The sequence below is a fragment of the Podarcis erhardii genome, assembly GCF_964252035.2.
Source record: "Podarcis erhardii genome assembly, chromosome: 5".
NCBI classification, from domain to species: domain Eukaryota; kingdom Metazoa; phylum Chordata; class Lepidosauria; order Squamata; family Lacertidae; genus Podarcis; species Podarcis erhardii.
This window is the reverse complement of record NC_138509.1, coordinates 58,973,188-58,994,914: the sequence shown is the minus strand read 5'-3', so window position 1 is coordinate 58,994,914 and position 21,727 is coordinate 58,973,188. Positions and strand designations below refer to the sequence as shown.

The 21,727-nt window shown below is 46.3% G+C and overlaps 1 protein-coding gene across 5 annotated transcripts; it reads right to left on the bottom strand.

Annotated features, from left to right (window-relative positions):
* Nucleotides 1–2,771: 2,771 nt before the first annotated feature.
* ZFYVE27 (zinc finger FYVE-type containing 27) lies at nt 2,772–15,161 on the bottom strand. Of its 5 annotated transcripts, none has more exons than XM_081863871.1 (13): nt 14,961–15,161; nt 13,649–13,852; nt 13,042–13,112; nt 12,381–12,567; nt 10,088–10,183; nt 8,558–8,670; nt 7,430–7,572; nt 6,081–6,152; nt 5,753–5,773; nt 5,304–5,451; nt 4,244–4,290; nt 3,979–4,060; nt 2,772–3,698 (listed from the first exon to the last, which is right to left on the bottom strand). In XM_081863871.1, exons 2-13 carry the CDS (start codon nt 13,849–13,851, stop codon nt 3,634–3,636), a joined length of 1,248 nt encoding a protein of 415 aa, XP_081719997.1. In that variant the 5' UTR covers nt 13,852; nt 14,961–15,161; the 3' UTR covers nt 2,772–3,633. The 5 variants fall into 5 exon arrangements, with proteins under 5 accessions (XP_081719997.1, XP_081719999.1, XP_081719998.1 ...); XM_081863873.1 differs by having other exon boundaries at nt 15,047–15,150; XM_081863872.1 differs by lacking the exon at nt 14,961–15,161 and adding an exon at nt 14,553–14,932.
* Between the last annotated feature and the right edge of the window lie 6,566 nt (nt 15,162–21,727).

Sequence of the window (21,727 nt, the reverse complement as noted above, 5' to 3'; positions counted from 1 at the left end):
ACGGCAGGCTTTAATCATGAATGTAGCACTCCATTTTCAGTTCCCCTAATCAACAGATAATCAATGAGAAAGCTAAGCAAGTTCTTCTGCCTCAAATTTGCTTGCAAAAGCCAACTATACATTCCACTCATTTGACTTTTATCTCAACATTATTATTTATGGATACTTGCGGATTTTTAAAAAAGGCACTGGGTTTATCAAATATTAATTTTTTTCAGAAGCATCCTTCATAATTTAATTTGAAATGACACTTCTTTTTGATGCAGAAATACTAATAAGCCACAGGAAATTACCTGCAACTTTAGCGTCTGATTTCATTGCAGCACTAAACTCCCCTCTTCACTTCCCTCACTGCCATGTCCATACAGGCCCTGTTCAGAGTTCCCCCACAGCAGCACAGTGGTTCTTGGGTCTAGCTTGCAGCACTGCCACTTCCTTACATCTGTGATCACACGGCAATAAATAGAACAAGAGCTTTTGCGTTATCTTAGCGGGAGAGTCTGCCAAGATCTCTCAATATACCGGAAGCTGCATATTGAGCCACAGCCGCTGCACTCTTTATCATATGCTCAGTTCTGCATGAAAACCGCCATCCAGCGAAGCTTAAAATGTCACGCTGCACTAACAGTACATGAAATTTTAAGAAATACTGTTTATTGAGCGAGTATTGGGAGTACCATCTCCACAATGTAGTATTTTGGACCCAAGTTGGGTTTTTCTGTACTGCTTAAAGAACTATTTCAGCTGTTTTTACTGTATGTCTGTGAGCTGCCTTGAGATACATGTAAGAAGCAACTTATAAAGTTAATACTACAGCTGCACCAGGTAGGCTAATTGCTCCTGAGAAATCATCCTGCTCATGCGTGTTTACCAACCGGCTGAAGACTAAGTTCACCAGTTGCAGGAGGGTGGCTTCTCAGTTGTGCAAGAGCGAACGAGCTGCTAGCATCCTGCCATGTGACACTTTGTCCTCTTGAACATTTCCAACCTTATGACGGGGAGGTGGCAGCCACATGCTAGGACCAGGTAACATGGAGGACCAGCTCTCCGTGTGGTTGCACTTTGTAACTCTACATGGAGCTGCCGTACCAAAATATAAAATAAAACAAGTCATCCCAATCCGCGTTATACCTGTGTAAAATGCTGCCGAGATCTAGCCTTTGGGAGTAAGCTATAGAATCTCAAGCCTTGCTGTAAGTACCAGAAGGGAACCGAGGAGGATATGATTCTAAACACAGGGAACATTGTGTGAACTTTAGCTAACAAGGCAGCCTTGTTCTTTCTTTCTATAATCCTTTCTCCTCATTCATTGTACCCGTGACAGAACCTGACCTTTTCCCTAAGGTTATTTCCAAGAGCAGCGACTGTGTTCGTTTGCCAAGGATGGTTTATTTCATACTAGAATTCAAATAAATCATCAGTGACATTTCAGCCCCAGATTCAAGCACCAGCAAGCTGTGACATGGCACTGAGGAGTCTACCCATGCTTTTTCCTGCTAAGATGGTTGAGGGGAAAGCAGAGGCTACACTACAGCTCAATATTCAAAACCATCTGCAAGAGAATGTTGTTTTAACTTCCCTTTACAGATTACCTGAAAGAAGCACCATAGTTCCCTACAGGTTCTCTACTTACACATAAAACCAACCAGCAAGCAGTACAGAGCGAAGGATCTGTCAATTTCATTCTCCCCGTTTCTCTTTTTTCCTATTTTATATTCAGTTCTTCGCATTGCAGCTATTTGCAATTTTTTAAAATCCTCATGAAAATTCATCAGCCTTTTAGCGCACACTTCTCTCAATAGACGTGTTGTTATATGCAATTTTGACTTATGTACACATTTTTGCAAGCAATTTCCCCTAGCATAATTTTGTATGCTATTTTCACAAATAACTTCATTTTTCACACACACACACACACACACACACGTGCATTTCTCTAAACATTGCTTGGCTGGAGAACTGCATCACGAAATTTGGCTAAGTGTGAATTTCAAAGGATCGCTGTCTTTCAGTTCATGAATTGTTTTGGAAAGTGTGGATTTGATACCATTTGGCTTCAGATACATATGGAACTGAACTCCTCTTCCATCCCTAGCAAGTGGGAAGAAAGTGAGCCAAGGCCCATCACTCACACGGAGGGTGAACATCTGATGTGGGGAGACCCCTGTACTTGCAGAGCCTCCCTGCACAATTTTTAAGCTACTTAAGCTACTTAAGCTACTTAAGCTACCAGCCATCACATCTCTTAGTGATGAATTCCAGGAGCTGTATTCTATATCATGTGAAAACGTACCTTTTGTTTGGCCTGAATCCATTTCCAGTCTGGTTTTGTATCTTGTGCGTGTTCGTGCCCCCCACCCCCAATTAAAAATGCTTCACCCCAAAGAGCTGGAAAATGAGTCGCCATGCACTCCCAGTACACCTCCCCACTTACTGTGGTCCAGTCTGCAACATTAGTCCATCTTTACACATTGTACAGGAACTAGGCCAACATCCATGCCTCCTCTACAGCTCTCCATCCCACCTGCCTCAATAGACTATAGCCTCTATTTCTCAAACCACAGTGGTTCTGCTCCAGTCTCCCTTCTTCTGCCCTGCTGCCCCCAGATGCCTTGTTTAATTTGCTCCATCTAGCACCCCCAGATTTGATTATTTCACCTTGCAGATACACTCCTAAGGCTCCACAGCAAGCTTTATGCATAACTAGGACCCCTGTTGCCCATTCCGCCTTCATCACATCAAAAGCCATTTCAGACACTAGGAGCACTGGCTCCACTTTCCAAGGACGCTATTTATTGGTCATATATATATATATTTATATATATGCATGTGTGCGTGTGGGTAAGTCTGCTAGAGAGCAGCAAAAATAAGAACAACAAAAAACCTCTCCTCTCCTGTAGAAAAGATCCACATCACAAGGCAATTGCCTCAATCCTCCAGCTGAGCTTTGTGATGAACTCCCATTGGCTGTAGCAGCTTCTGCTCCCTCCAACACAGCAAAGCGTCAAAGGGAAGGAGAATGCCAGGTCCAGGTTGGGCCAGACTGAAGAGCTTTGGCTAAAAGCTATCTAGAAAGAGCAAAATCAATGGTGGGGAGGGAAGAGATGTCGTCCGTATCTGACACAGGGATAGGAAACAGGTCCAGCTGCATAACACAATCACACGTCTGCCTTCTTTACACAGCAGAGCCAACTTACAGATGCCACCCAGAGGAAGACCCAGCTTCCCCTTCCAAACACGCAGCACCTCGCTCAGTAGTGAAACACAAGACACAGACACATCTGGCAGTCCAGATACCATGAGCCACCTTGCGAGGTGGGGAAGGCCAGCTTCCTAGGGAAAATGGGGGAAATGGGGGCAAAGGACTTTTTTGCTTCAAGGCCGAGGAAGGAGTGAGAGCCTACAGTAGTCTAGTGCACGAGTCTCCTACTATGCAGTTAATCATGAGTGCAGGACCTCTCGCCAGCTGCTCACAGAGGGAGGGGGCACACGTGGCAGCCCCTTTCCTATTAGATGTACAGGGAAGAGTGGAAGGAGTGCACGGTGCTGTTGCTTCGCTCCCCGCAAGTATCAGCAAATACGGGGTGAGACGCAGAGCGAATTCCACAGAGGGCAGGGCTCCAGATTGGCTTCTCACTTGACGAGCGCTTGGTTGCACTGCCCGCAGACAAAGACGGTCTCCCGCTGGGCATCAGGGGCTGCGGTAGAAAGCACTGGTCAGAGACTCGGCCAAGGACTGTGCAGCTTTCCACCCACAGAACCCAACAAGCGTTTCATTAACCCTCAGACACCCCCCCCCCAAAAGAGAGAAAGCCTCTTTCCTCTGCTACCTCCCCACTGTAGCATTAATTAGAAACAGTGAGAATTACACCCAGCGATTCCCCCAGAAGGGAAACAGCAAGCGCACAAAGGAGGAGGAGTAGCCTCCCAAGCTGCCTGCCAGAAAGGCCATCTCTCGCTCTCCCACTCCTCACTCACCTGTAGCCCCCATGTAGCTCTTGGGAACTTTGAAGGAACAGCACCTGGAGCAGAAACTGTTCCCACAATTGCTGCAGCTCCGCTGGAGGGAAGGAAAGAGAGACAAACACAGCTATAGAAACAAGGTCCCAGGAAGCCATTCCTTCAAATGCAAGGATTCAAGAAGGTCATTCACTGCTGACCAGAGGTCAGGCTTGAGATCCACAAGGTGTGGAGCAGGAAATGGGAAAGGAGTAGTTGGGGGCATGCTGGGCCAGAGACTCACCCTCTTCTTTAACACAGAGAAAGTGGCTGAACAGCTTGCACAGTTCCCTGTGGAAAATCAGAAAAGAAACATGTATCGGTCAAACCTGGTGCCTCTTCTTCCACCAAACTGCATAGAAATATTGCCCTGCCCCCAACGTCTGCCCACAGTCCTTTCCTACTAAAAGCCCCAACATAACCTACTGCCCCACTAGGCAGTCCAGGAGGCTCATCCAGGTGGGACCACGTGCCAAGAGGGCATCCCACTGAGGGCTGTCTTCAGGACCCTTGATCCAAGGAGATTTGAAATGGGTCTGCACACTGCACCTCCCAGGTGATGTCAATCCTCCACTCCACAAAGTTGTGCCAAGAGCAGAGATGGCTGTAACCCATACAAATGTGGAATTTGGCATCATCAGGATGAGATTCCAGTGTGGCATAAGTGATCAAGTGCTAGACTTGGAATAGGAACAAAGACTTGGGCCTGATACAAATACGGTAACCCCTCAGGTCCACTAAGCAGGCTTGCTCATACCTCTCTCTCAGGGCAGAATGACATGTTACACTGGCAAGTAGGAACTCACAAGCCCAGTTTCCGGAGGTAATGAAAAAAAGGGAGTTAAGGGGCTTTTTGTAAAAATGTTAGTACTTAACCCCACCCCACCCACACCTTGCCTGTAAAATGATTCATCTGCAACAATATTTCACCATCAGAAGCGACCTCAGCACACATATTTTTAAAGCACCAAGAACAATGGCATGTTTCTGGCATCTAACATCAGGCAGGCCTCCTCTGTGGCAGCAACTGGGTCAGAGTCTTCCCATTCTGCCAATCTTCTCCACCCCCCCTTCCACAACCTGGTGCCCCCCCCCCCGATGTTTTGGATTACAGCCCCATTAGCCCAAACCAACAAGACCATGCTGGTTGGAGCTGCAGGCTAAAGCATCTGAAGGGCACCAGGTTTCCTCACCAGGTTGAGGAAAGCTCATCTACACAGTTCCCGCTTCAGTCCCAACAAGACAACATGTCCCACGGCACCATCCACTCTTGCCACTTCCACACACCCTCCCAAATCCTGTACCGAGATTGTTGGTTGGGTAGCGCTTCCGCAGCCGCTCTGTCAGCCGTGACACCCTGCTGCGAATCACCTCGTTCTTGCTCATCATGAAGGGGTTGTCAGGAAGGCCCATGTCGAATTCCGCTGAGCAGTGGGAGACATCGTCATCCTCCTGGGCAGGTGGAGAGGGAAGCTTGTCAAGGAGCGGCTGGTTCACACAGTGCCTACTCTGGGGCAGGAGGACAAGGGCGTACTGGGGGGCACCGCCCACTGACAAAGCGCTGAAGACAAGGAAAGGCTGGGCTAACCATGGGCAACACACAAAATGCTAAGCTGGTGGGTTGCAGCCAGGTTTTCCAGCTTGGGAAGGTGGGCACAATCAGGGCAAAGAACACAGCAAAGACATCAACTCTGCATGAGCAACTGAAGTGAGTTTTGGCTCAAAGGCAGGGTGGCCCAGCTCCCGCACTCACCATTACTAGCAGCTGGGTCTCCTGCTCCCGCAGCAAAGAGAAAAGACAAGAGATGATGTCCAAAAGAGCCCAGCCCAAGCTAGCCTTCACCTTCTATGGTGTACCCATTTCCAGAAAAGTGCACTGTCTCAAGTCCCCTATTTCTCTCTCTTCCCCATACCAACATGTTCACTGCATCACAGACATGGACTCTGATGTGCTGCCACTCATGGCCCTTCAGTGACAGGATGAAGGGTGTCCCCTTAAACTTGCTGGCCTAGCAGCATCACCTGACTCCACCACAGCACAGATCAGTCCAAGCCCTAGGCGGCTCTCTCAGGGCACATACCTCAATAGCATCCTTGAACTCATCATCAGGCTCTGCCTCCTCTGCTTCCTCCACACTGCCAGGAGTCAGATCCTATGGGGGAAGCAAACAACGTTACAACTGGAGGCAGCAATGCTTCTGAATGAAAGTTGCTGGAAACCACAGGAGGGGCAGGTGCTCTTCTGCTCAAATCCTGCTTGCTGGCTTCCCACAGTCATCTGGTTGGCCACTGTGAGAACAGGATGCCGGACTAGATGGGCCATTGGCTGTTCTGATGTTACAAGACTAAGGAAGCAAGGCCCACCAGTCCTTGTAACAGTGGTAAATGAATCCAAGAGGGGTGCTACACAGATGGCCCCATCCCATTCCAGCTACCCCAATGCAAGAGTAACATGAAAGCTACGAGGATGCATTTCCCCTCCTGCCTAGACACAGTTGTTTATTACTATGGTAGTTTGTAATACACAAGACCCCAAACAATGCTGGTATGCAGATCCTGAAATGCCTTAATGGGCAGCACAAAGGGAAAACACAGGAACAAGCAGTGAAGACTGCCTGAAGAGCTGTGTGAAGGGAGAGAAGGGCATTTTCATGTAAACTTAGCTAAGTTGTTAAAAAAAAAGAGACGGGGACAAGCTGAAAACATTACTATACTTTTAAGCACCAACTGGAGAAAATTAAGCCAGGCACAATTTTTGAGGCTCTACATTTCAACAGTAGGTTCCAGGTGCACCTCCCCATAACCAGCTGCAACTAAAAAGTTTGGGAACTCTGAAAAGTAGCAAGAAGGGGACAGAACAAGGATGGCAGCTGCCCTACCTGTGTAGGCAAAACTGAGGCCCTACTTCTCCAGGGCCAAGATTGGGAACAGGGTCTGGGAGGTTTTCATCCAAGATTCATAGCTTTGCCCCTTTCAAAAAATGTCTGCCACTCCCATCGGGACCTTAATTTGCACACTATGGCTTGTGGTCCTCCAAGTGTTGTTGGACAGCATCACTGACCAGACCAGCTGGAGCTGGTGGGGATCGGAGTCCAACAACTTATGGAGGGCCGCAGTTTCCATCATTCCATATCCTATAGAAGACTGGGAAGGGTGGCGGAGAGATATATGGAACCACAACCAACAGAAGCAAGATGGAAGTTTGTCTTCTGTGCTCCGGCCTGGAACACATTCCCTAGGACTGTAGATCTGGAATCAACTACAAAGCCACCAGCTAATAAGACTGTTATGCAGGCCAGGATGATCTATGACCTCAGGCATTTCCAAAAGATAAAGCAACACTCTCTGGGCACATTGGATGAGCATATCAATTCTCACTCTACTTGGAAGTGGGCAACACAGACCCATCTATTCTTCTACCATGCCTTACCTCAGTACTAGTGGGCGTAGGTGTCCGGTCCGGCAGGGATCCAGACCCAACTTCTCCAGCATCCAGCTCCACTGGCTCTGGAATCCTAGCAACGGGCTTGAGGCCCAAACGCTGCTCTACAGCAGACTTCAGCTCCAGCAAGACTAGGGAGGGAGAGGAAAAGGGTAATGGTTGCAGTAAACAGCACAGGCTTTCAGCACTGGAGGAACAGCATGGCATTCAAGCCTATCTCCAACCCAAACACCCAAGAAGTCGATACTGGCACACAAGCAACCAATGTCCAATGTAGCTAATGGTATTTAAAACACTAGTAGGCCTACCTGAATACCCCACAGTTCTCTAGCACTAATCTCACCCCCAGACAGAACTGTCTATAACCCCATAGCTCCTCAGTTGACAGGGGAAAAGGCTATCTACCACTACAGTAAATATTCTCCACCACTTACGGTATTTGTGTTGTTTGGGGGTGGGTTGCAACTGGTTGCTGATATTCACAGCCCCTTGGCCACTGCTCCAGCATCCTCACAAAACCTATTCAAAGTGAGGCCAGGAAGCAGTGCCTTCACTCTGAGTGGGCACTGTGAAAAGAGCTGTGCTCTGAATAGGTTCATGCCTGTTTTCACTCTTCCCTGCCACCATCCCACACAAACAAAATTCCAGAATGAAATGCATTCAGAGGGCAAATGTTCACAACACACACCAAAACTGTTTTCCAGCAAAGGACTGTCTCCCTTGTGATAACCCCCCGTTTTCTGCAACAGGCAGTTTATCCTTAGCATCCCAAGATGTGCTTCCCCACTGGGACACCTCTAAATGGAAAAATCTTCCACTACTAAGCTGTGCCCAAGGAACAGAGTGACTACTCAGGTCTCTTGAATGCTAAAGAGCTTGTTTATGGGACTGGGGCAGCACAGAAGAGATGCATTTTTTCCTCTCTCATCAAAATTTGCTAGCAGCTTCACACTGTTGCCCTAATTTGGAATAAGATAGGGCTGCAGCAGGGGTGCACAGATCTACAGCAAAGAAAGCCTTGACCCTGGGCACCCTGTCTCCAGTCAGCTGCTGCAGCTTACTTCCCCAAGGTTCCCATGGAACAGAATGGTACAGGAGAGAAGAGCAATCTCTTACCTTGATAAAATGCCACGTTACCCAAGAAAAGGGCATTATTGAGCAGCACAAAGACCCAACATAAGGGCAGCAGGTAGAGAGCACAAACGGAAGCCATCAGCATCCCATAAAACCTGGGCAAAAAAAGGAGCAGAAGGGGCATGACACATCTGGGCATCAGGATGACAGCCAGGTGCCTTGAGAGCACCTCAAGCCTGTCCAGCCCCCCATTATTCTTGGATATGGAACAGAGAGCATCTAGGGGGAGCCTGAGAGACTTGTTCCTGCCTCTCTCCACCTGTCCTAGGGCGGCTCTAACAGGCTTCATAAGAACTGCTGCTGCTGCTGCCCAGAAAGGACTGGGGTATTTTGGGGAAAGTTTTGTCGGGAGTTTTTACTGTTATTGATATGAATTTTTTGTATCTTTATTTTTATGTGGAAATTGTTCAGTTTGGTTATGTGGTTTTTGATGTGTTTTGTTTATTTTTATGACTCCTTTGCTATGTTTGGGGATCCCCCAAGCGTCTCTGGCAATCCCGTGATGCAGAGGACACACCTGCTGACAACAGTGAGTCAGAGGAAATACCTGAGAGGTATCAGGCCAGGGGTGTGGGGGGCCCACAGTAATGTGTAAATCTTTTCATACTGTAAGCCGCCTTGAGCATTGTTTTAACTGTGGACAGACGGCTTACATATAAAATGATGATGATGATGACATCACCTCCCTTTGCCTACCTTTCAAGCAAATAACCTCCCCTCAATCTGGACAAACCTGTTCAGCCAGATAGCTTCCCCATGAACACCAGCCACGATATATATGGGCATGGACACCTGCCCAATATGAGGGGGAAGGCAGGGACCCCGTACCCCTATAAAGTGACCCAGTAAACAAGCCTGCAAACCCCCCAAAGCAGCAAGGCAGCAATGTCCCAGTGACAGGAGCGAGCTGGCAGTAAATAACACCAAACAAGTTGGAGCTAACTCCTTATTAGGAAAAGCAGGATCTGCCTAATGAGCAATGCAACTCATCTCCGGCAGGTCTTGCCCCTATGAAGCAGTTGCTAAGGCTGAAGGTCCCCATCTGCTCACAGCTGCCTTAGTTCCCTCCTCTCCAGGGTTTTCCCCAAGCAATCTGAGACTGCACCAGCACAAAACTAACTTCTCCTCCACCTTTTTCACACCTCTTTCTGGGAGACCTGGAGGGAGGGGAGTCTGTCGCAGCAGGAGGGGGAGACACCCTGCCACCTTCCCCAGCCAGACTCTCTCTGCCTCTTGGCTTCCCTCCTCTCCTGTTTCAGCTTCTGCCCCTGATTCTGGATATCTGTCTGTCACAGACTCTCCCAGCTCACTAAGCCCTGTTACCTGTTCAGCTTCCAACACCTCCTCCTCCCTCCGACCACTCATCAACATCATCATCATCACACCACCAATCCCAGGGCTCTGAGCCTTCTTCCCTTGAGGGTTCCCCAGCTGGTTCCTCCCACTATTCCTCTACATCCAACCAGCCCATGACACCTAGCTTCCACAAAGTAGTCCTAAGGCAACACTCACTGTGAAGAAAGTGAAGGGTTCTCCCAGTAGATGACGCGATAGACAGCCTCACATCTGCCACACAGCCGGCTCAATAGGGCCTCTAATTGGATTAAGCTGGAAAAGGAGATCACAGCAAATTTAAACATGTTCCTCAGGCCCCTTTGCGCACAACCTCACAGCCGCTGCATCTACCTATGCCCAAGCTGCTTCACAAATGGAGAAAAGTGATCCCCAGCCCCTCATTCAGTTCAAGACAAGGGTTGAAGTGCAACAGAAGATTCCCTCATCCACACAGGGCATAGTTAGGATGAGCCCTGCATAGGATGAACCTCCTATGCCAGCTAGCTCCAGGCAGGCAGGCAAGTTGAATACAGAAAGCAACTGTCTAAGTTTAACAAGAGGGATAAAAGCCAGCATGATTTGGAGTCCAGCACTCTTGTCTGTGGAGTATAGGAGACCCTGGGTTCACATCCACTGCTGAGGCAATCTTGGGCATCTCTTTCCTATAGCTACAAATCTGAATAATGACAACTAACTTAAGAGTTGCCGCAAAACTAACAGTGCAATCCTAACCACGGCTTGCCTGGACCCTATATACTAAAGGGGCATGTAGTAACATGGCACCTCTGCTCTTAACTTTTAGATGAAAGAATGCAGACTCCCATAAAGAAAGAGATTTGAGTTCACTGGCTACAACTCAGCGAGTCATATGATGGATGGGTTGGCTATCAGGCTCCAATGCCTTGTGCAAAATGCTGACAAAGTCCCTACTGGCATGGTCAGCTTTGGGTAGGGAAGTAACGGGGAAAAGGAGAACTTGCCCTTGGATTCCAGCTACTTCTCCCTATCTAAGTTGCAGGTTTCAAAAACTGAGCCACTTTCTGAATTCACAGCACTCTGATAAAGTGTTATGTCCTGATAAAACATCTATCAGAGCAGTTAACCGTCAGTCCTTGGCATAGGTAAATTCTGACGTCTTGTAAAATTTGACTTGCAAATCCTTGGCTGTACAGAGATGCTGAAGTAATACAACATGTTAATAAAAAAAACATATTTTTAAAGAATAATAATAATCAAAATCCATTATTTCTTAAACAAAAGGATGCACCAGTAGTGTGTCTTCCTCATAAGTAGGTAATAAATGTAGTAAATCTGAAGTAACGGTTACATTTAGCTGTAAATCAATATGTTTTAATAGCTCTATCGAGCAGCAAAAACACCCATTTCTTGGGGGAAAATAACTGTACAAATGGAAAAGTTGATTAAAATCAATGATTTAAAAATGAGGCTTCTTGCCTGGTGATTGAAATCGATCCACTGTCCTGGAAGGAGGATGCATACTTTGCGGCTTGGGCAGGAGAGTCATGTAAATGCTTAGTAACTCTTCCTCCTAGAGCCACACTCCCAACTAGCAAGGGTGTGCAATGCCCCCAAAGGGTGAACGGCAGTAGTGCAGTAAAGCACCTTGGAAGGTAGCTAATCTAGAGGAGGAGTCAGCACTGCTCTCCCAGAGTTTCTTAAAAGTGGGGTCACCACCATCTTCCACACACGCAACGTTACTGTGCAATTATATTCCCCCCAGTCATGACACAATTCTTGCCCCACAGCAATGATGAAATGATTAGCACCTGCAATAGCATATGGACTATCCTGAAATATAGTCCCAACCTTCCCCCTCAACCACTAAGATTTGACACAAATGCCTGTGTTGCTGGCCAACTGCGTAATGCATTTGTTAGAATGCTGTGGGCAGTATCCGTGATAGGGTCCATTTGGGAAGACACTGTCTGCCCACCCCCAAAAAAGCCTCCATGACACACACTGGCCTGTGCTAGTGCCTGTGCAGCTGTTTACTTAAACATTAAAAGATCAACTCTGTGCAGTTGTGCACAGCTCTTCAAGTGCACAAGTGCATGGTTGAGGAAGAAGAAGAAGAAATGGATTATTGTGCCCTACTGGGCACAGCTTCAGAGCTATGTAGTTGTGCACCTGAAATATCCTTGTGTTAAAAAACACACACAAATGATTGGGAGAAATAAAAACTCAAAAGGAAAAATCAGCTGGTCAAAAATAAATGAAAAAGACATTGTAAGTGAAGAGGCTGAAATCATAGAAGACAAAAGAAGGGGAATGGTGGAATACCACACAAATTGTGACACAGAAGGGTCACTAAATTAGTTCTGCAGGCTAAATTGCTCCCATTATTCAGGGTAACAATTGCACATTACTTATCTACAATGGAAATATCCACACAAAATACAGAAAAATGGTTACAAAAATCAAACAAGAAAAAAACACAATGAGCACTTACAAGCCCTTCACTTCAGCCACAGCCTCATGTCGTGCAAGCTGAACTTTCCTCACATCCTCACGCCGCACACTGTGGTACCTACGACGTGCCAGCTCTTCTTCACTCAGACGGATGCGGCATGTCTCCTGCAGGTAGCCCAGCAAGGCTGGCACCGAGACCAGCAGGACGCAAAGACCATACCACGCAGCTGGAATGAAAAGTGGAATAGATGCAGAGATCATTTTACCACCCCACTGTTTGGCCAGTCACAACACACCTGTACCACTATCACCTATAGCTCAGTGGTAGAGCGTTTGCTTTGAACAGAGACGGTCCCAGTTTCAATCCCTGGTATCTCCAGGTAGGAGAGGGAATGTCTTCTTTCTCAACACCTGGAAAACTGCTGCCAGTCACTGTCAACAATAATGAGCGTGACATATCAATGGTCTGACTTGATATAAGGCAGCTTCCTATGTACTACCCCATAAACCACCTGAAAGGAGGCCCATCTGCCTGCCAGTCACTCCATTTCCTTACTACCTCTCACAATTGGTTCTGCTAGCCCTCATAATCTGCCACCAATAACATATTCTATTCCCCACAGGATCAATCCCCCAAGGCTCACATCATACCTGAAAGGAGGCCTATTGGGTCCCCAGCACAAAGGTCCAACATTTCTCACCTTCACTAAGAGTCAGCAGCAGAAAGTTGAGGCCCAGGCAAGTAAGGAGGGAGCAGAGAGGCATCTGCCAGCTGTGAAACATACATGATCAAGCATTTATTGCCACGCCAAAAGGATATTTAGCTGTACAAATGAGGTATGAACATGAGAATGGTGGAGATGGAAAGGGCAAGCCTAAGTTTAAGTCTCAGGTCATGGAGTACATTAACTTGCCTCGAGCACAGAAAAACGGTATATAAATAATAAATCAAATTAGATTCAATGAAGACAAAAGCAAGGTAAGGGTAGGGTATTTTTTAAAATGGGGGAATGTTGTAATCAGCCACAGACACTAGCCAAGTCACAAATGCAGCAGCATATCTTGTTTAAGCCCAACTGCACACAGCGTTTCCCATGCTGAATGCTTGGTGTCTCTTAGAACAAGTGGAATTAAGTATTTGGCCAGGACTCTTCGTCTTCTCTCTTTTTTCTCCCACTTGCAAAAGTGAGACTCCCAAAGAGCCTGTGCTTTTCTGGCCTCCAACATGGCAGGAGACAACAACAAAAATTTCTCTAGCTCCACCACAACCATCACCCACAAGGTGCAACTAAGTAGTTGGGCACCAACCTGAGGAGGAACCACACCCCTTCCGCAATATCCTGCAGTGGTTCCAAGTACAGCTCCAGTCGCTTGTAGGATACTACTAGATTGAAGAGATCCAAGGAAGGGGGCTTGGGTGACAAAGGGGAAACTGGTTGGGAATTGGAAGCTGTGGGGCTGTCCAGTCCATTCCCTGTGGTCGCTCCACTCTCACGCTCTGGAACCTGCATACTGTAGATGTGAAGGTTGAGAGGAACACAAAAAAGAACAATAAAAATAGTCAACTCTTCCCCATCCCTAGTGTGAAGGAAACAACAGAGATGACCTTTGGGAAGGGAAGGGCCCACATCCCCCCATGCAAAGGAACTGCATTCACGATGACTGGGCAAGTCATGAGAAACAGATACCTACAACAGGTGTCACTTTTGCCCCACTGAGGCCCCAGAACCTGCATGATAGGGAGAGCCAACACACAAATTGTCCCAAGAGCTGCAGAGCCATGGGGAAGCTCCTCAAAAGCATCTCCTCCTTTTGCAAACAACAACAACTGCAGCCACCTGGGAGTCAGGGTGGGGAAACATCCCCTGTAACCCTATGCCATATATACCAAAAGGCATGCAAACAGTCTGTGCTAATTAATCTGGCCTAATAATTTATTTTATACACCCACAATTGCAAGCACATATTAAAATATATATCCATAAACATGCATCAAAGGCACAGAGAGAATCCATTCTTGTAATCCTCTTTAGCTACTCTGGAAGGGTAGGTCCAGGGTGACAAGGAACAAGCAGCCCCCATTAAGTGATACTCAGAATACAGCATCCAAGAATGCGGGGTGCATCTGCAACACGAGAGGAACACGTTCAGGTGGAGAGAGGAATGACCAGATCATATTCTGCAACTTATTTGATATTGGCAATGTCACTACCTGGGTCACTCCGGGTGAATCAAAAGGGGCAAAACAGGACAGCATGGGATGCTCCTGCCTGCTAGCTCAGTACTTCGGAGGCAGGCAAAATGTCTTCCTCCAGACAAGGAGGTTAAAATGACCAGCCTCTTCTCTCTTCCCCCGAGGGGCTCCTGCGCCATGGCAGGCAGAAATCCAGCAGGTGAAGCGCTCTCTTATCAGATCCTCCCAGCGCCGGGTAAGCTTCATCTGCTGCACTTCCGCACATCGCGGCACAGCAGCCCCTTCCCGGAAAAGAAAAGAAAAACGGGAATTCAGCCCTTGACGAGCTGCACCCCGGAGGCTCCGGCGGAACCAGCGCTCAGCTTGCGGGGCAGCCACAGAGCTCCGCCGGCGGAGGAGGAGGCGCCGCCGGCTCGTCCCACCTACCTCTACACAAGCGGCCCACAAGCCCTACGGCCCCAAATAGGGCGAAAGGGCGGAGCCTCCCCTTCCACGTCCAACCTCGACCTCACCCGTCTCGCCAACACCGCCGCGGCCGCCGACACTTCCTGGGCAGAAGGACCCGGCTGTGCCTCAGCTCCGCTGCGCAGCGCACGTTTCAGGGAAGCGGCGACCTGACCCGCCCACCTGAGGCAGCCGGCCAATCAGAAGCGCGGGAAGCGACCGCCGCCGCGCGCGTCCTCTGCTGGAAAAGCTGCAGCTCCTATTGGGCAAGAGCCTCCCACCTCCAGCCTATGGGAGCCTTCGTACTTCTTTTTCGCCGCGGGCCGCTTTTTATAAGCTCAGTGATTCGTTCCTTCCCCGTCTCTGAACCGCTTTTTCCGCCAGTCGTTCTGCCCACACTGATTGGCACTGACTTTCTAGGATTTGAGGCAGGGAGCTTTGCCCAGCCCTACTTTGAGATGCCAGGGACTGAACCTGTCTTTCTACATGCATCCACTGAGCTACGGCCCTTCTGTAATTTGACCTGCCTTGGATGCTATGCACTTTGACCTGGGTGTGCGGGTCAATTGCTGTTCCACCTCAGACAGCAAAATGTATTGGGCTGACCTGAATCTTCCCAGAGGAACTCGCTGAAGTCCAGAAACTAGCACTAACCAGCCCTGAAGTCTCAAAAGAGCTTCAGTAGCTCATAATATTCACTGAAGGTTATGGTATCCCAGGGAGCCTATGGCATGGCTTTGTACATGCTCCTGGGAGATGGTGCAGTGACAGGGTGTGATTTTTGTGATCAGACTTGTGGGGCACAAAGCAGGCTTCAGTGGTCCAAGACATGGCCGTAGACAGGATTTATGTTAGGGAGGGAAGGCTTTATGTTAAGGGGAGGCAGAACCTCAGTTAAGTATTTTTATTGATTTATTTGATTTAGGGGGGCAGCTGTCCCGCCCCAGCTACACTCATGGTCCAAGGGGAGATTCCAGGAGGGAGGAACTGCAAATTCAAATATGAAGCTAAAAGCAAAGATCTGCACCAGCAAAAGAATGGAAATGGATTAAACACTTGTAAAATTGGGTAGCCTCAAGCCAGCTATTAAGGACCTGCAGGAGCAGTACCATACACCAAAAAGAAACCTGATTAATTCTCTGCATAAAGCTGCTGCTAAAATACTTTGACAATACATCCCATCCATTCTTTTTTATCAAGTGAAATAAGTGGCTACCTTGAATAAAAACTAATGCAACATATGTATGGAGTCCTATGAAATTTCATTCAGGCAAATTCTTCAGGCTGGTTATTACTCTTTATCTTCTAATTTTATATGTACACAAATTCTATAAAGTTGCATATAATGGTCCCATTCATACATTATGCTTTAGGTGCAAAACGGGAACAAAAGGAACTCAAATTAATGCTCATTCTCAACTGCAATTTCACTCAAAACCCACAAGGTGGCTGTCCAGATCCGATAACTGATCTCTGCTAAGATGACAACAACAGGAATAGGCAGCTGCTCGCACCTCAGTGGGATTCTGCTTCTGCAAAAATAACCTATGTACAGTGGTACCTCAGGTTAAGTACTTAATTCGTTCCGGAGGTCCATACTTAACCTGAAACTGTTCTTAACCTGAAGCACCACTTTAGCTAATGGGGCCTCCCGCTGCTGCTGTGCCGCCGGAGCACGATTTCTGTTCTCATCCAGAAGCAAAGTTCTTAACCTGAAGCACTATTCTGGGTTAGCAGAGTCTGTAACCTGAAGCATATGTAACCTGAAGCGTATGTAACCTGAGGTACCACTGTACAACTTTGAGCTGAGAGCATCTGAAACTACCTAAGAATACACTGCCTCCCTCAAGTTATTTCTTTACAATGCGCGCTCTCTCTCTCTCTCTCTCTCTCTCTCTCACACACACACACACACTAATGCCAGTCTGCTACTGCTTTTTCCCCACAGTGCTTTTTGGTTTTGTATTCACTGTGTGCATTTATCCAACATGGCTCTACTATTAAACTAGAGGCAGACATTTATGAGCATGTGTTACTGCATGATTACATTGCACAAGTACAGAAATGGCTTTGACTGTAGAATTTAGCATCTTGAGGAGCACAATGGCCATTGTAAAAAGGACATTTTAGACTTGAAGTTCACAAAGTAGGCTTGAAAACAAGTCTGGTGAAATCTCAGAAGGATTTCCAGTGGTTTGGGGTGGGGCTTCTCAGGCTTCCTTGTGCAATTAGAAGAGAAGCAAAATATGCCTGCACCACAAATTTAAAGCTGGTTTCACTTTTTTGTATCGAACCTAGGAACTCCTGTTCTTTGAGGGAACTGGTTCTAAGCACTTTACATTTGGAGTATGAATATGTTTTGTCACAGTTGAACTAATGTGCTGTGTGGCTAAGGAATGTTATTGATCTGAAGCAAACTTGTTGCTTTGTGTGGAAAATGTTCTTGCTGTCTAGCAACAGGAACTGATCAGCACAGGCACAAGTTTTGAAGTGCTTGGAAAAGGAGTTGGATCTGGGCTTTAGCCAGTTGGCACTTCCCATAGGTAGGTAGGTAGGTAGGTAGGTAGGTAGGTAGGTGGCAGCTCTTGGAAGAACAAGCTTGGTGTATAATGGGTGTCAGAATCAGGGATTGGATTGCCAGCTTACCTTGTAACATAGCCAGTTTTCAGTAGCAGTGGGTGTGTTTACCATCAGAAGAGCATCACACTAATGCTGCCAGGTTTGGTAGATTAGTTAGTTTAACTTATAAAAATGCAGTAATCAGTTAAAATGTGCCCCTGATTAATTGGGTAGCATTTTTTTAAATGAAAGAAATAAACTCATTGTGGTTATTTGTACTAATGTTACATATAATACCAGGGGTGGCATGCACTATCTTAGAAGATGCAATAAAACGTAAAACTAAACAATAAAAACCATTTTAACAAGTTAACAAGAGACAAAAGTTAACCTTTGTTGAAAGGTGTATTATTAATTGCCTGCATAGGCCTGGGAGAATAAAAAAAAATCAGCAGGCATTTAAAAGGTGGCACTTAAGAGTTGAGATACTTTGTCCAGGGTTTGAACTTACACATGAGAAACCCATGTTGTTTGGGAGTCGCGCTATGGTTCCCAAACACAACACCATGAGTCCTGGCTTCTCCTCTTCCAACTATGCTATCCAGAGTGTTCTGATGATTCTCTTTTTTTAAAAAAATAAATAATTTTTTATTAAGATTTTAAAGGCTACAGAAAAAAAGGGGGAAAAAAGAAAAAAGAGCAGTCAAAAATGAAGAAGAAAAAAGAAAAACAATACACATCCAAAAACCAAAAAAATAAAAAAGAGAAAAAGAAATAAAAAAACAAGTCAAACCTTTATCTCACTTACTTACATTCACTTATTTTCTTGACTTCCCTACACCTCCCATTTTTGTATTCTAATTCAATTAGATATTCCAGCAAATCCTTCCAGCTTTATTTTAATCCCAATAATTTATCTTAACATACTATAATTCCCCTCTTTGTATTCTAATTCATATAAATATTCCAACCAATCCTTCATCTTATCTTATTATATCTTATTATACTATACTATAATTTCCCATTCTTTCTTTCACCAAATAACCATCCACTAAATGTTCTGATGATTCTCTAGGTGGGAGCAATTTGCTGTCTGTGAGACTGAAATCCCTTTTCCTGGGGCGCCTGTGGGTTCTCAATGCATGCTTCCTACTGAATTGACCAGGGAACTGGCTGACTGTTGGGATCGGAATGTCAGCCTTTCCATGTCTGGGCCTGTCTGTTTGCCTAGCAAAAGATGGGTTACTGTTGTCAGGCTACACTGTGAGTAGGATGCAAACTGCTCTGGGGGGGGGGGGAGTCTGAAGCTTGTGGCTGTATGTATTTGACTCTACACTCCTCTTAATTGTGCCACAGTACCTGATGAGGTAGCAGCAACCTAGTGGACGACTAAGGTGTTGTATAAGTAGTGGGAGTGTACAATGATTAGAGCAATGCCATGAAATTGTTCTGCCATTGTCATGTGTTGATTGGTGCCTTCCATGTGTGAGTAATGTGAGGCATTGGTGCACAATGCTGTGATTGATGAATTGCTGTTGCTGTGCTACCTTTGGTTTCTGTTTTGTGTTACTCTTTGTGTTACTGTTTTGTTTTCTGCTTTACTACTGGGAGTACTGTATAGAGGATTGTGGATACAACCTTGGTGGCTGACAATTGAGTGATTTCTTTAATAAGGCTGTTACCCTGACTGCAACCTCTTGTTCCAGTGTTCACAGAATTTTATTCAGAGAATGACTTTGACTCCAGAAACCTGATCTCTAAGGCTCTCTAAAGCATCTCTAAGGCTCACTACACCAGTGTGGTGTAGTGGTTAAGAGCGGTAGTCTCATAATCTGGGGAACCGGGTTCGCGTCTCCGCTCCTCCACATGCAGCTGCTGGATAACCTTGGGTTAGTCACACTTCTTTGAAGTCTCTCAGCCCCACTCACCTCACAGAGTGTTTGTTGTGGGGGAGGAAGAGAAAGGAGAATGTTAGCCGCTTTGAGACTCCTGAAGGGGAGTGAAAGGCGGGATATCAAATCCAAACTCTTCTTCTTCTTCTTCCAAAAACAATTGTAGACACCGCCCCAAAAATTGATCCAATAAACAGCCAACACCTTTCCTGCCTTATACCCCTTCACCTCTCAGTGTTTCCCTCTATCTGCCCCCAAAAGGGATGCAATGACCTCTTGAGTATCAAACAGCTGAGGGAGATACAGTGCCCTGTATTTAGGACTACTCATTCTCTGTCTGTTTTGACTCACAGGCTGCCCTGCTTCTCTATTCTCAAATTCAAAAATTCCCCATTCTTCTTTAAACTGGCTGGCAGGTCATCAGCAGAGTCATTACGGGTTTGTGGATTCCTGGAAGGGCCAGGATTTAAACCTCATATTGGCTCATAACCAGCTTGTGCTTGTTTTGAGATGATGAGGGGTCTTACATCATGGACTTCTGCCGCTGCAGCAGCATAGGCTGGTGTGATTCAGAGAACTCCCTATATAGAGAGCACCTTTTGCCAGACATGATGGCTGACTGTGAAGTGGATAGATAATCCAAACCAGGGCTGCTGTTCCATTATCTGCTTGTCCAGTCTCATATCCCAATATAGCAACTGGAGGATGGAACCAAATAATGCCTCAATGTGGCTCCAGGAAGCTGTTCCTCTCTGTGACGGACAGCAGAGCCAGACCAGAGTCTGGTGATGCAGTCCCTCAGAAATTCCACCAGAGTGCTGGAGCCTCTTGCTGATTGACAGCTAGCCACAGAGTCAGCTAGCCACAGAGGGGAGAGGAGCAGCACTTTGGAGGGAGAATAAAAGGAGCAGTTTCTGAGGGAGAGAGTTAGACAGGGCTTGATTTGAGATGAGAGATAAGGCTTGATTTGAGTTGAGAGATAGGGTTCAGATTGAGTGGAAGATAGGGAGTGAGATAGGGATTCCAAACTTCCGCCTACTTAAAATAAATCATTTCAAGAGTAATGAATGCCCTGAATTTGTAGGAAACCACATACTTTAGCAACCCTTTAGATCAAGGCTGGAGAAGCTGTGGCTGTTGCTGAACTACCAAGCTATCAACCCTGACCATCAGCCATACTTTGGCTGGCACTGATGGGACACAAGTCCAACAACATCTGTCCACACATCCCTGCTTTAGATACATAGAATAACCTTCCATGTTCATGACTGGCTAGCAGCCAGGGCCCTGGTACTGTACCTATAACTTACATATTATGTGACCATTGCATATTCAAAAGGTCCCTGACGTCATCTTGATAGATGACGATAGCACAGCATCAATGGAATAATTGCCCTTTGCTTGCTTAAAATGGAGTAACAGAGATAAGAAAATCAATATCTCTGAGTAAATTAGTAGCAAGAGAGTTGTGAAATACACTGCAGCACATCTCCAGGTTTGCTCTGACGGCTTTCTTAAAACACACACACACACATAGCTGGGTTGGTGACAATGAAATTGGTATCTTGTGGTGCCTGGAACACACAGTCAAAGGGCAGGGCATGTGATAGGTGTAAGGTTGAGTGAGCAAGGATCAGCAGTGAGAAGTAAAAAGGGTCTGGCCCAGGAGAAAAACCTACAACCTTCAAATCCAGAGAGAGAGAATAGGAAAAGGGGGAAGAAACAGGGGATCTTTTCTATTCTGATGCTGCAGGGAGCCATAAAATAGGTGATGGGTATCACAGTTATGCTTTGTTTATGAATGTCCCTATGGTATTCATTAGCCACTTTTGTCAGATTGAGTGCTGAGCTAGATAAAGCATTGGTCTCACTATTTTGGAGAAAAATACACACCATAAATTTAGGTTTGTGCAATTAAAGGGACCTGGCACAACAAATTCACTTTAAAAAACAACACTTCTATGGCTGGGAAAGCAACAGGAAAATGCATTAAAAAGTGTGAGATGATGACTGATGAGAAGACATACAGGGTGTTATTTAAGTTTTACTCAGAGTAGACCCAATAAAATTAATGAACATGGAAAAGTAGGTCCATTAATTCCAATGGGTCTACTCCGCATAAAACTTCATTGAATACCACACATAATTTCCATGCAACCAAAACAGATAGGATGCTCATTGTCGTGACCTTCCTACAAACAAATTTGGAAATGTATAACCTCTGTGTAATCTCTGTGCAAGTAAATAAATGTTCAGTAAATACCCTTGGCAGAGTACATTAATGAAGATGAAAACAGC

Excerpts from the sequence above, each read along its gene's own strand:
- ZFYVE27 (XM_081863871.1), bottom strand. The coding sequence starts at position 13,851 with ATGCAGGTTCCAGAGCGTGAGAGTGGAGCGACCACAGGGAATGGACTG. Across the intron at positions 13,113-13,648 it reads GGGGTGTGGTTCCTCCTCAG|CTGGCAGATGCCTCTCTGCT; the intron begins GTTGGTGCCCAA and ends TATGTTTCACAG. Across the intron at positions 6,153-7,429 it reads CTACGCCCACTAGTACTGAG|GATCTGACTCCTGGCAGTGT; the intron begins GTAAGGCATGGT and ends CTTCCCCCATAG.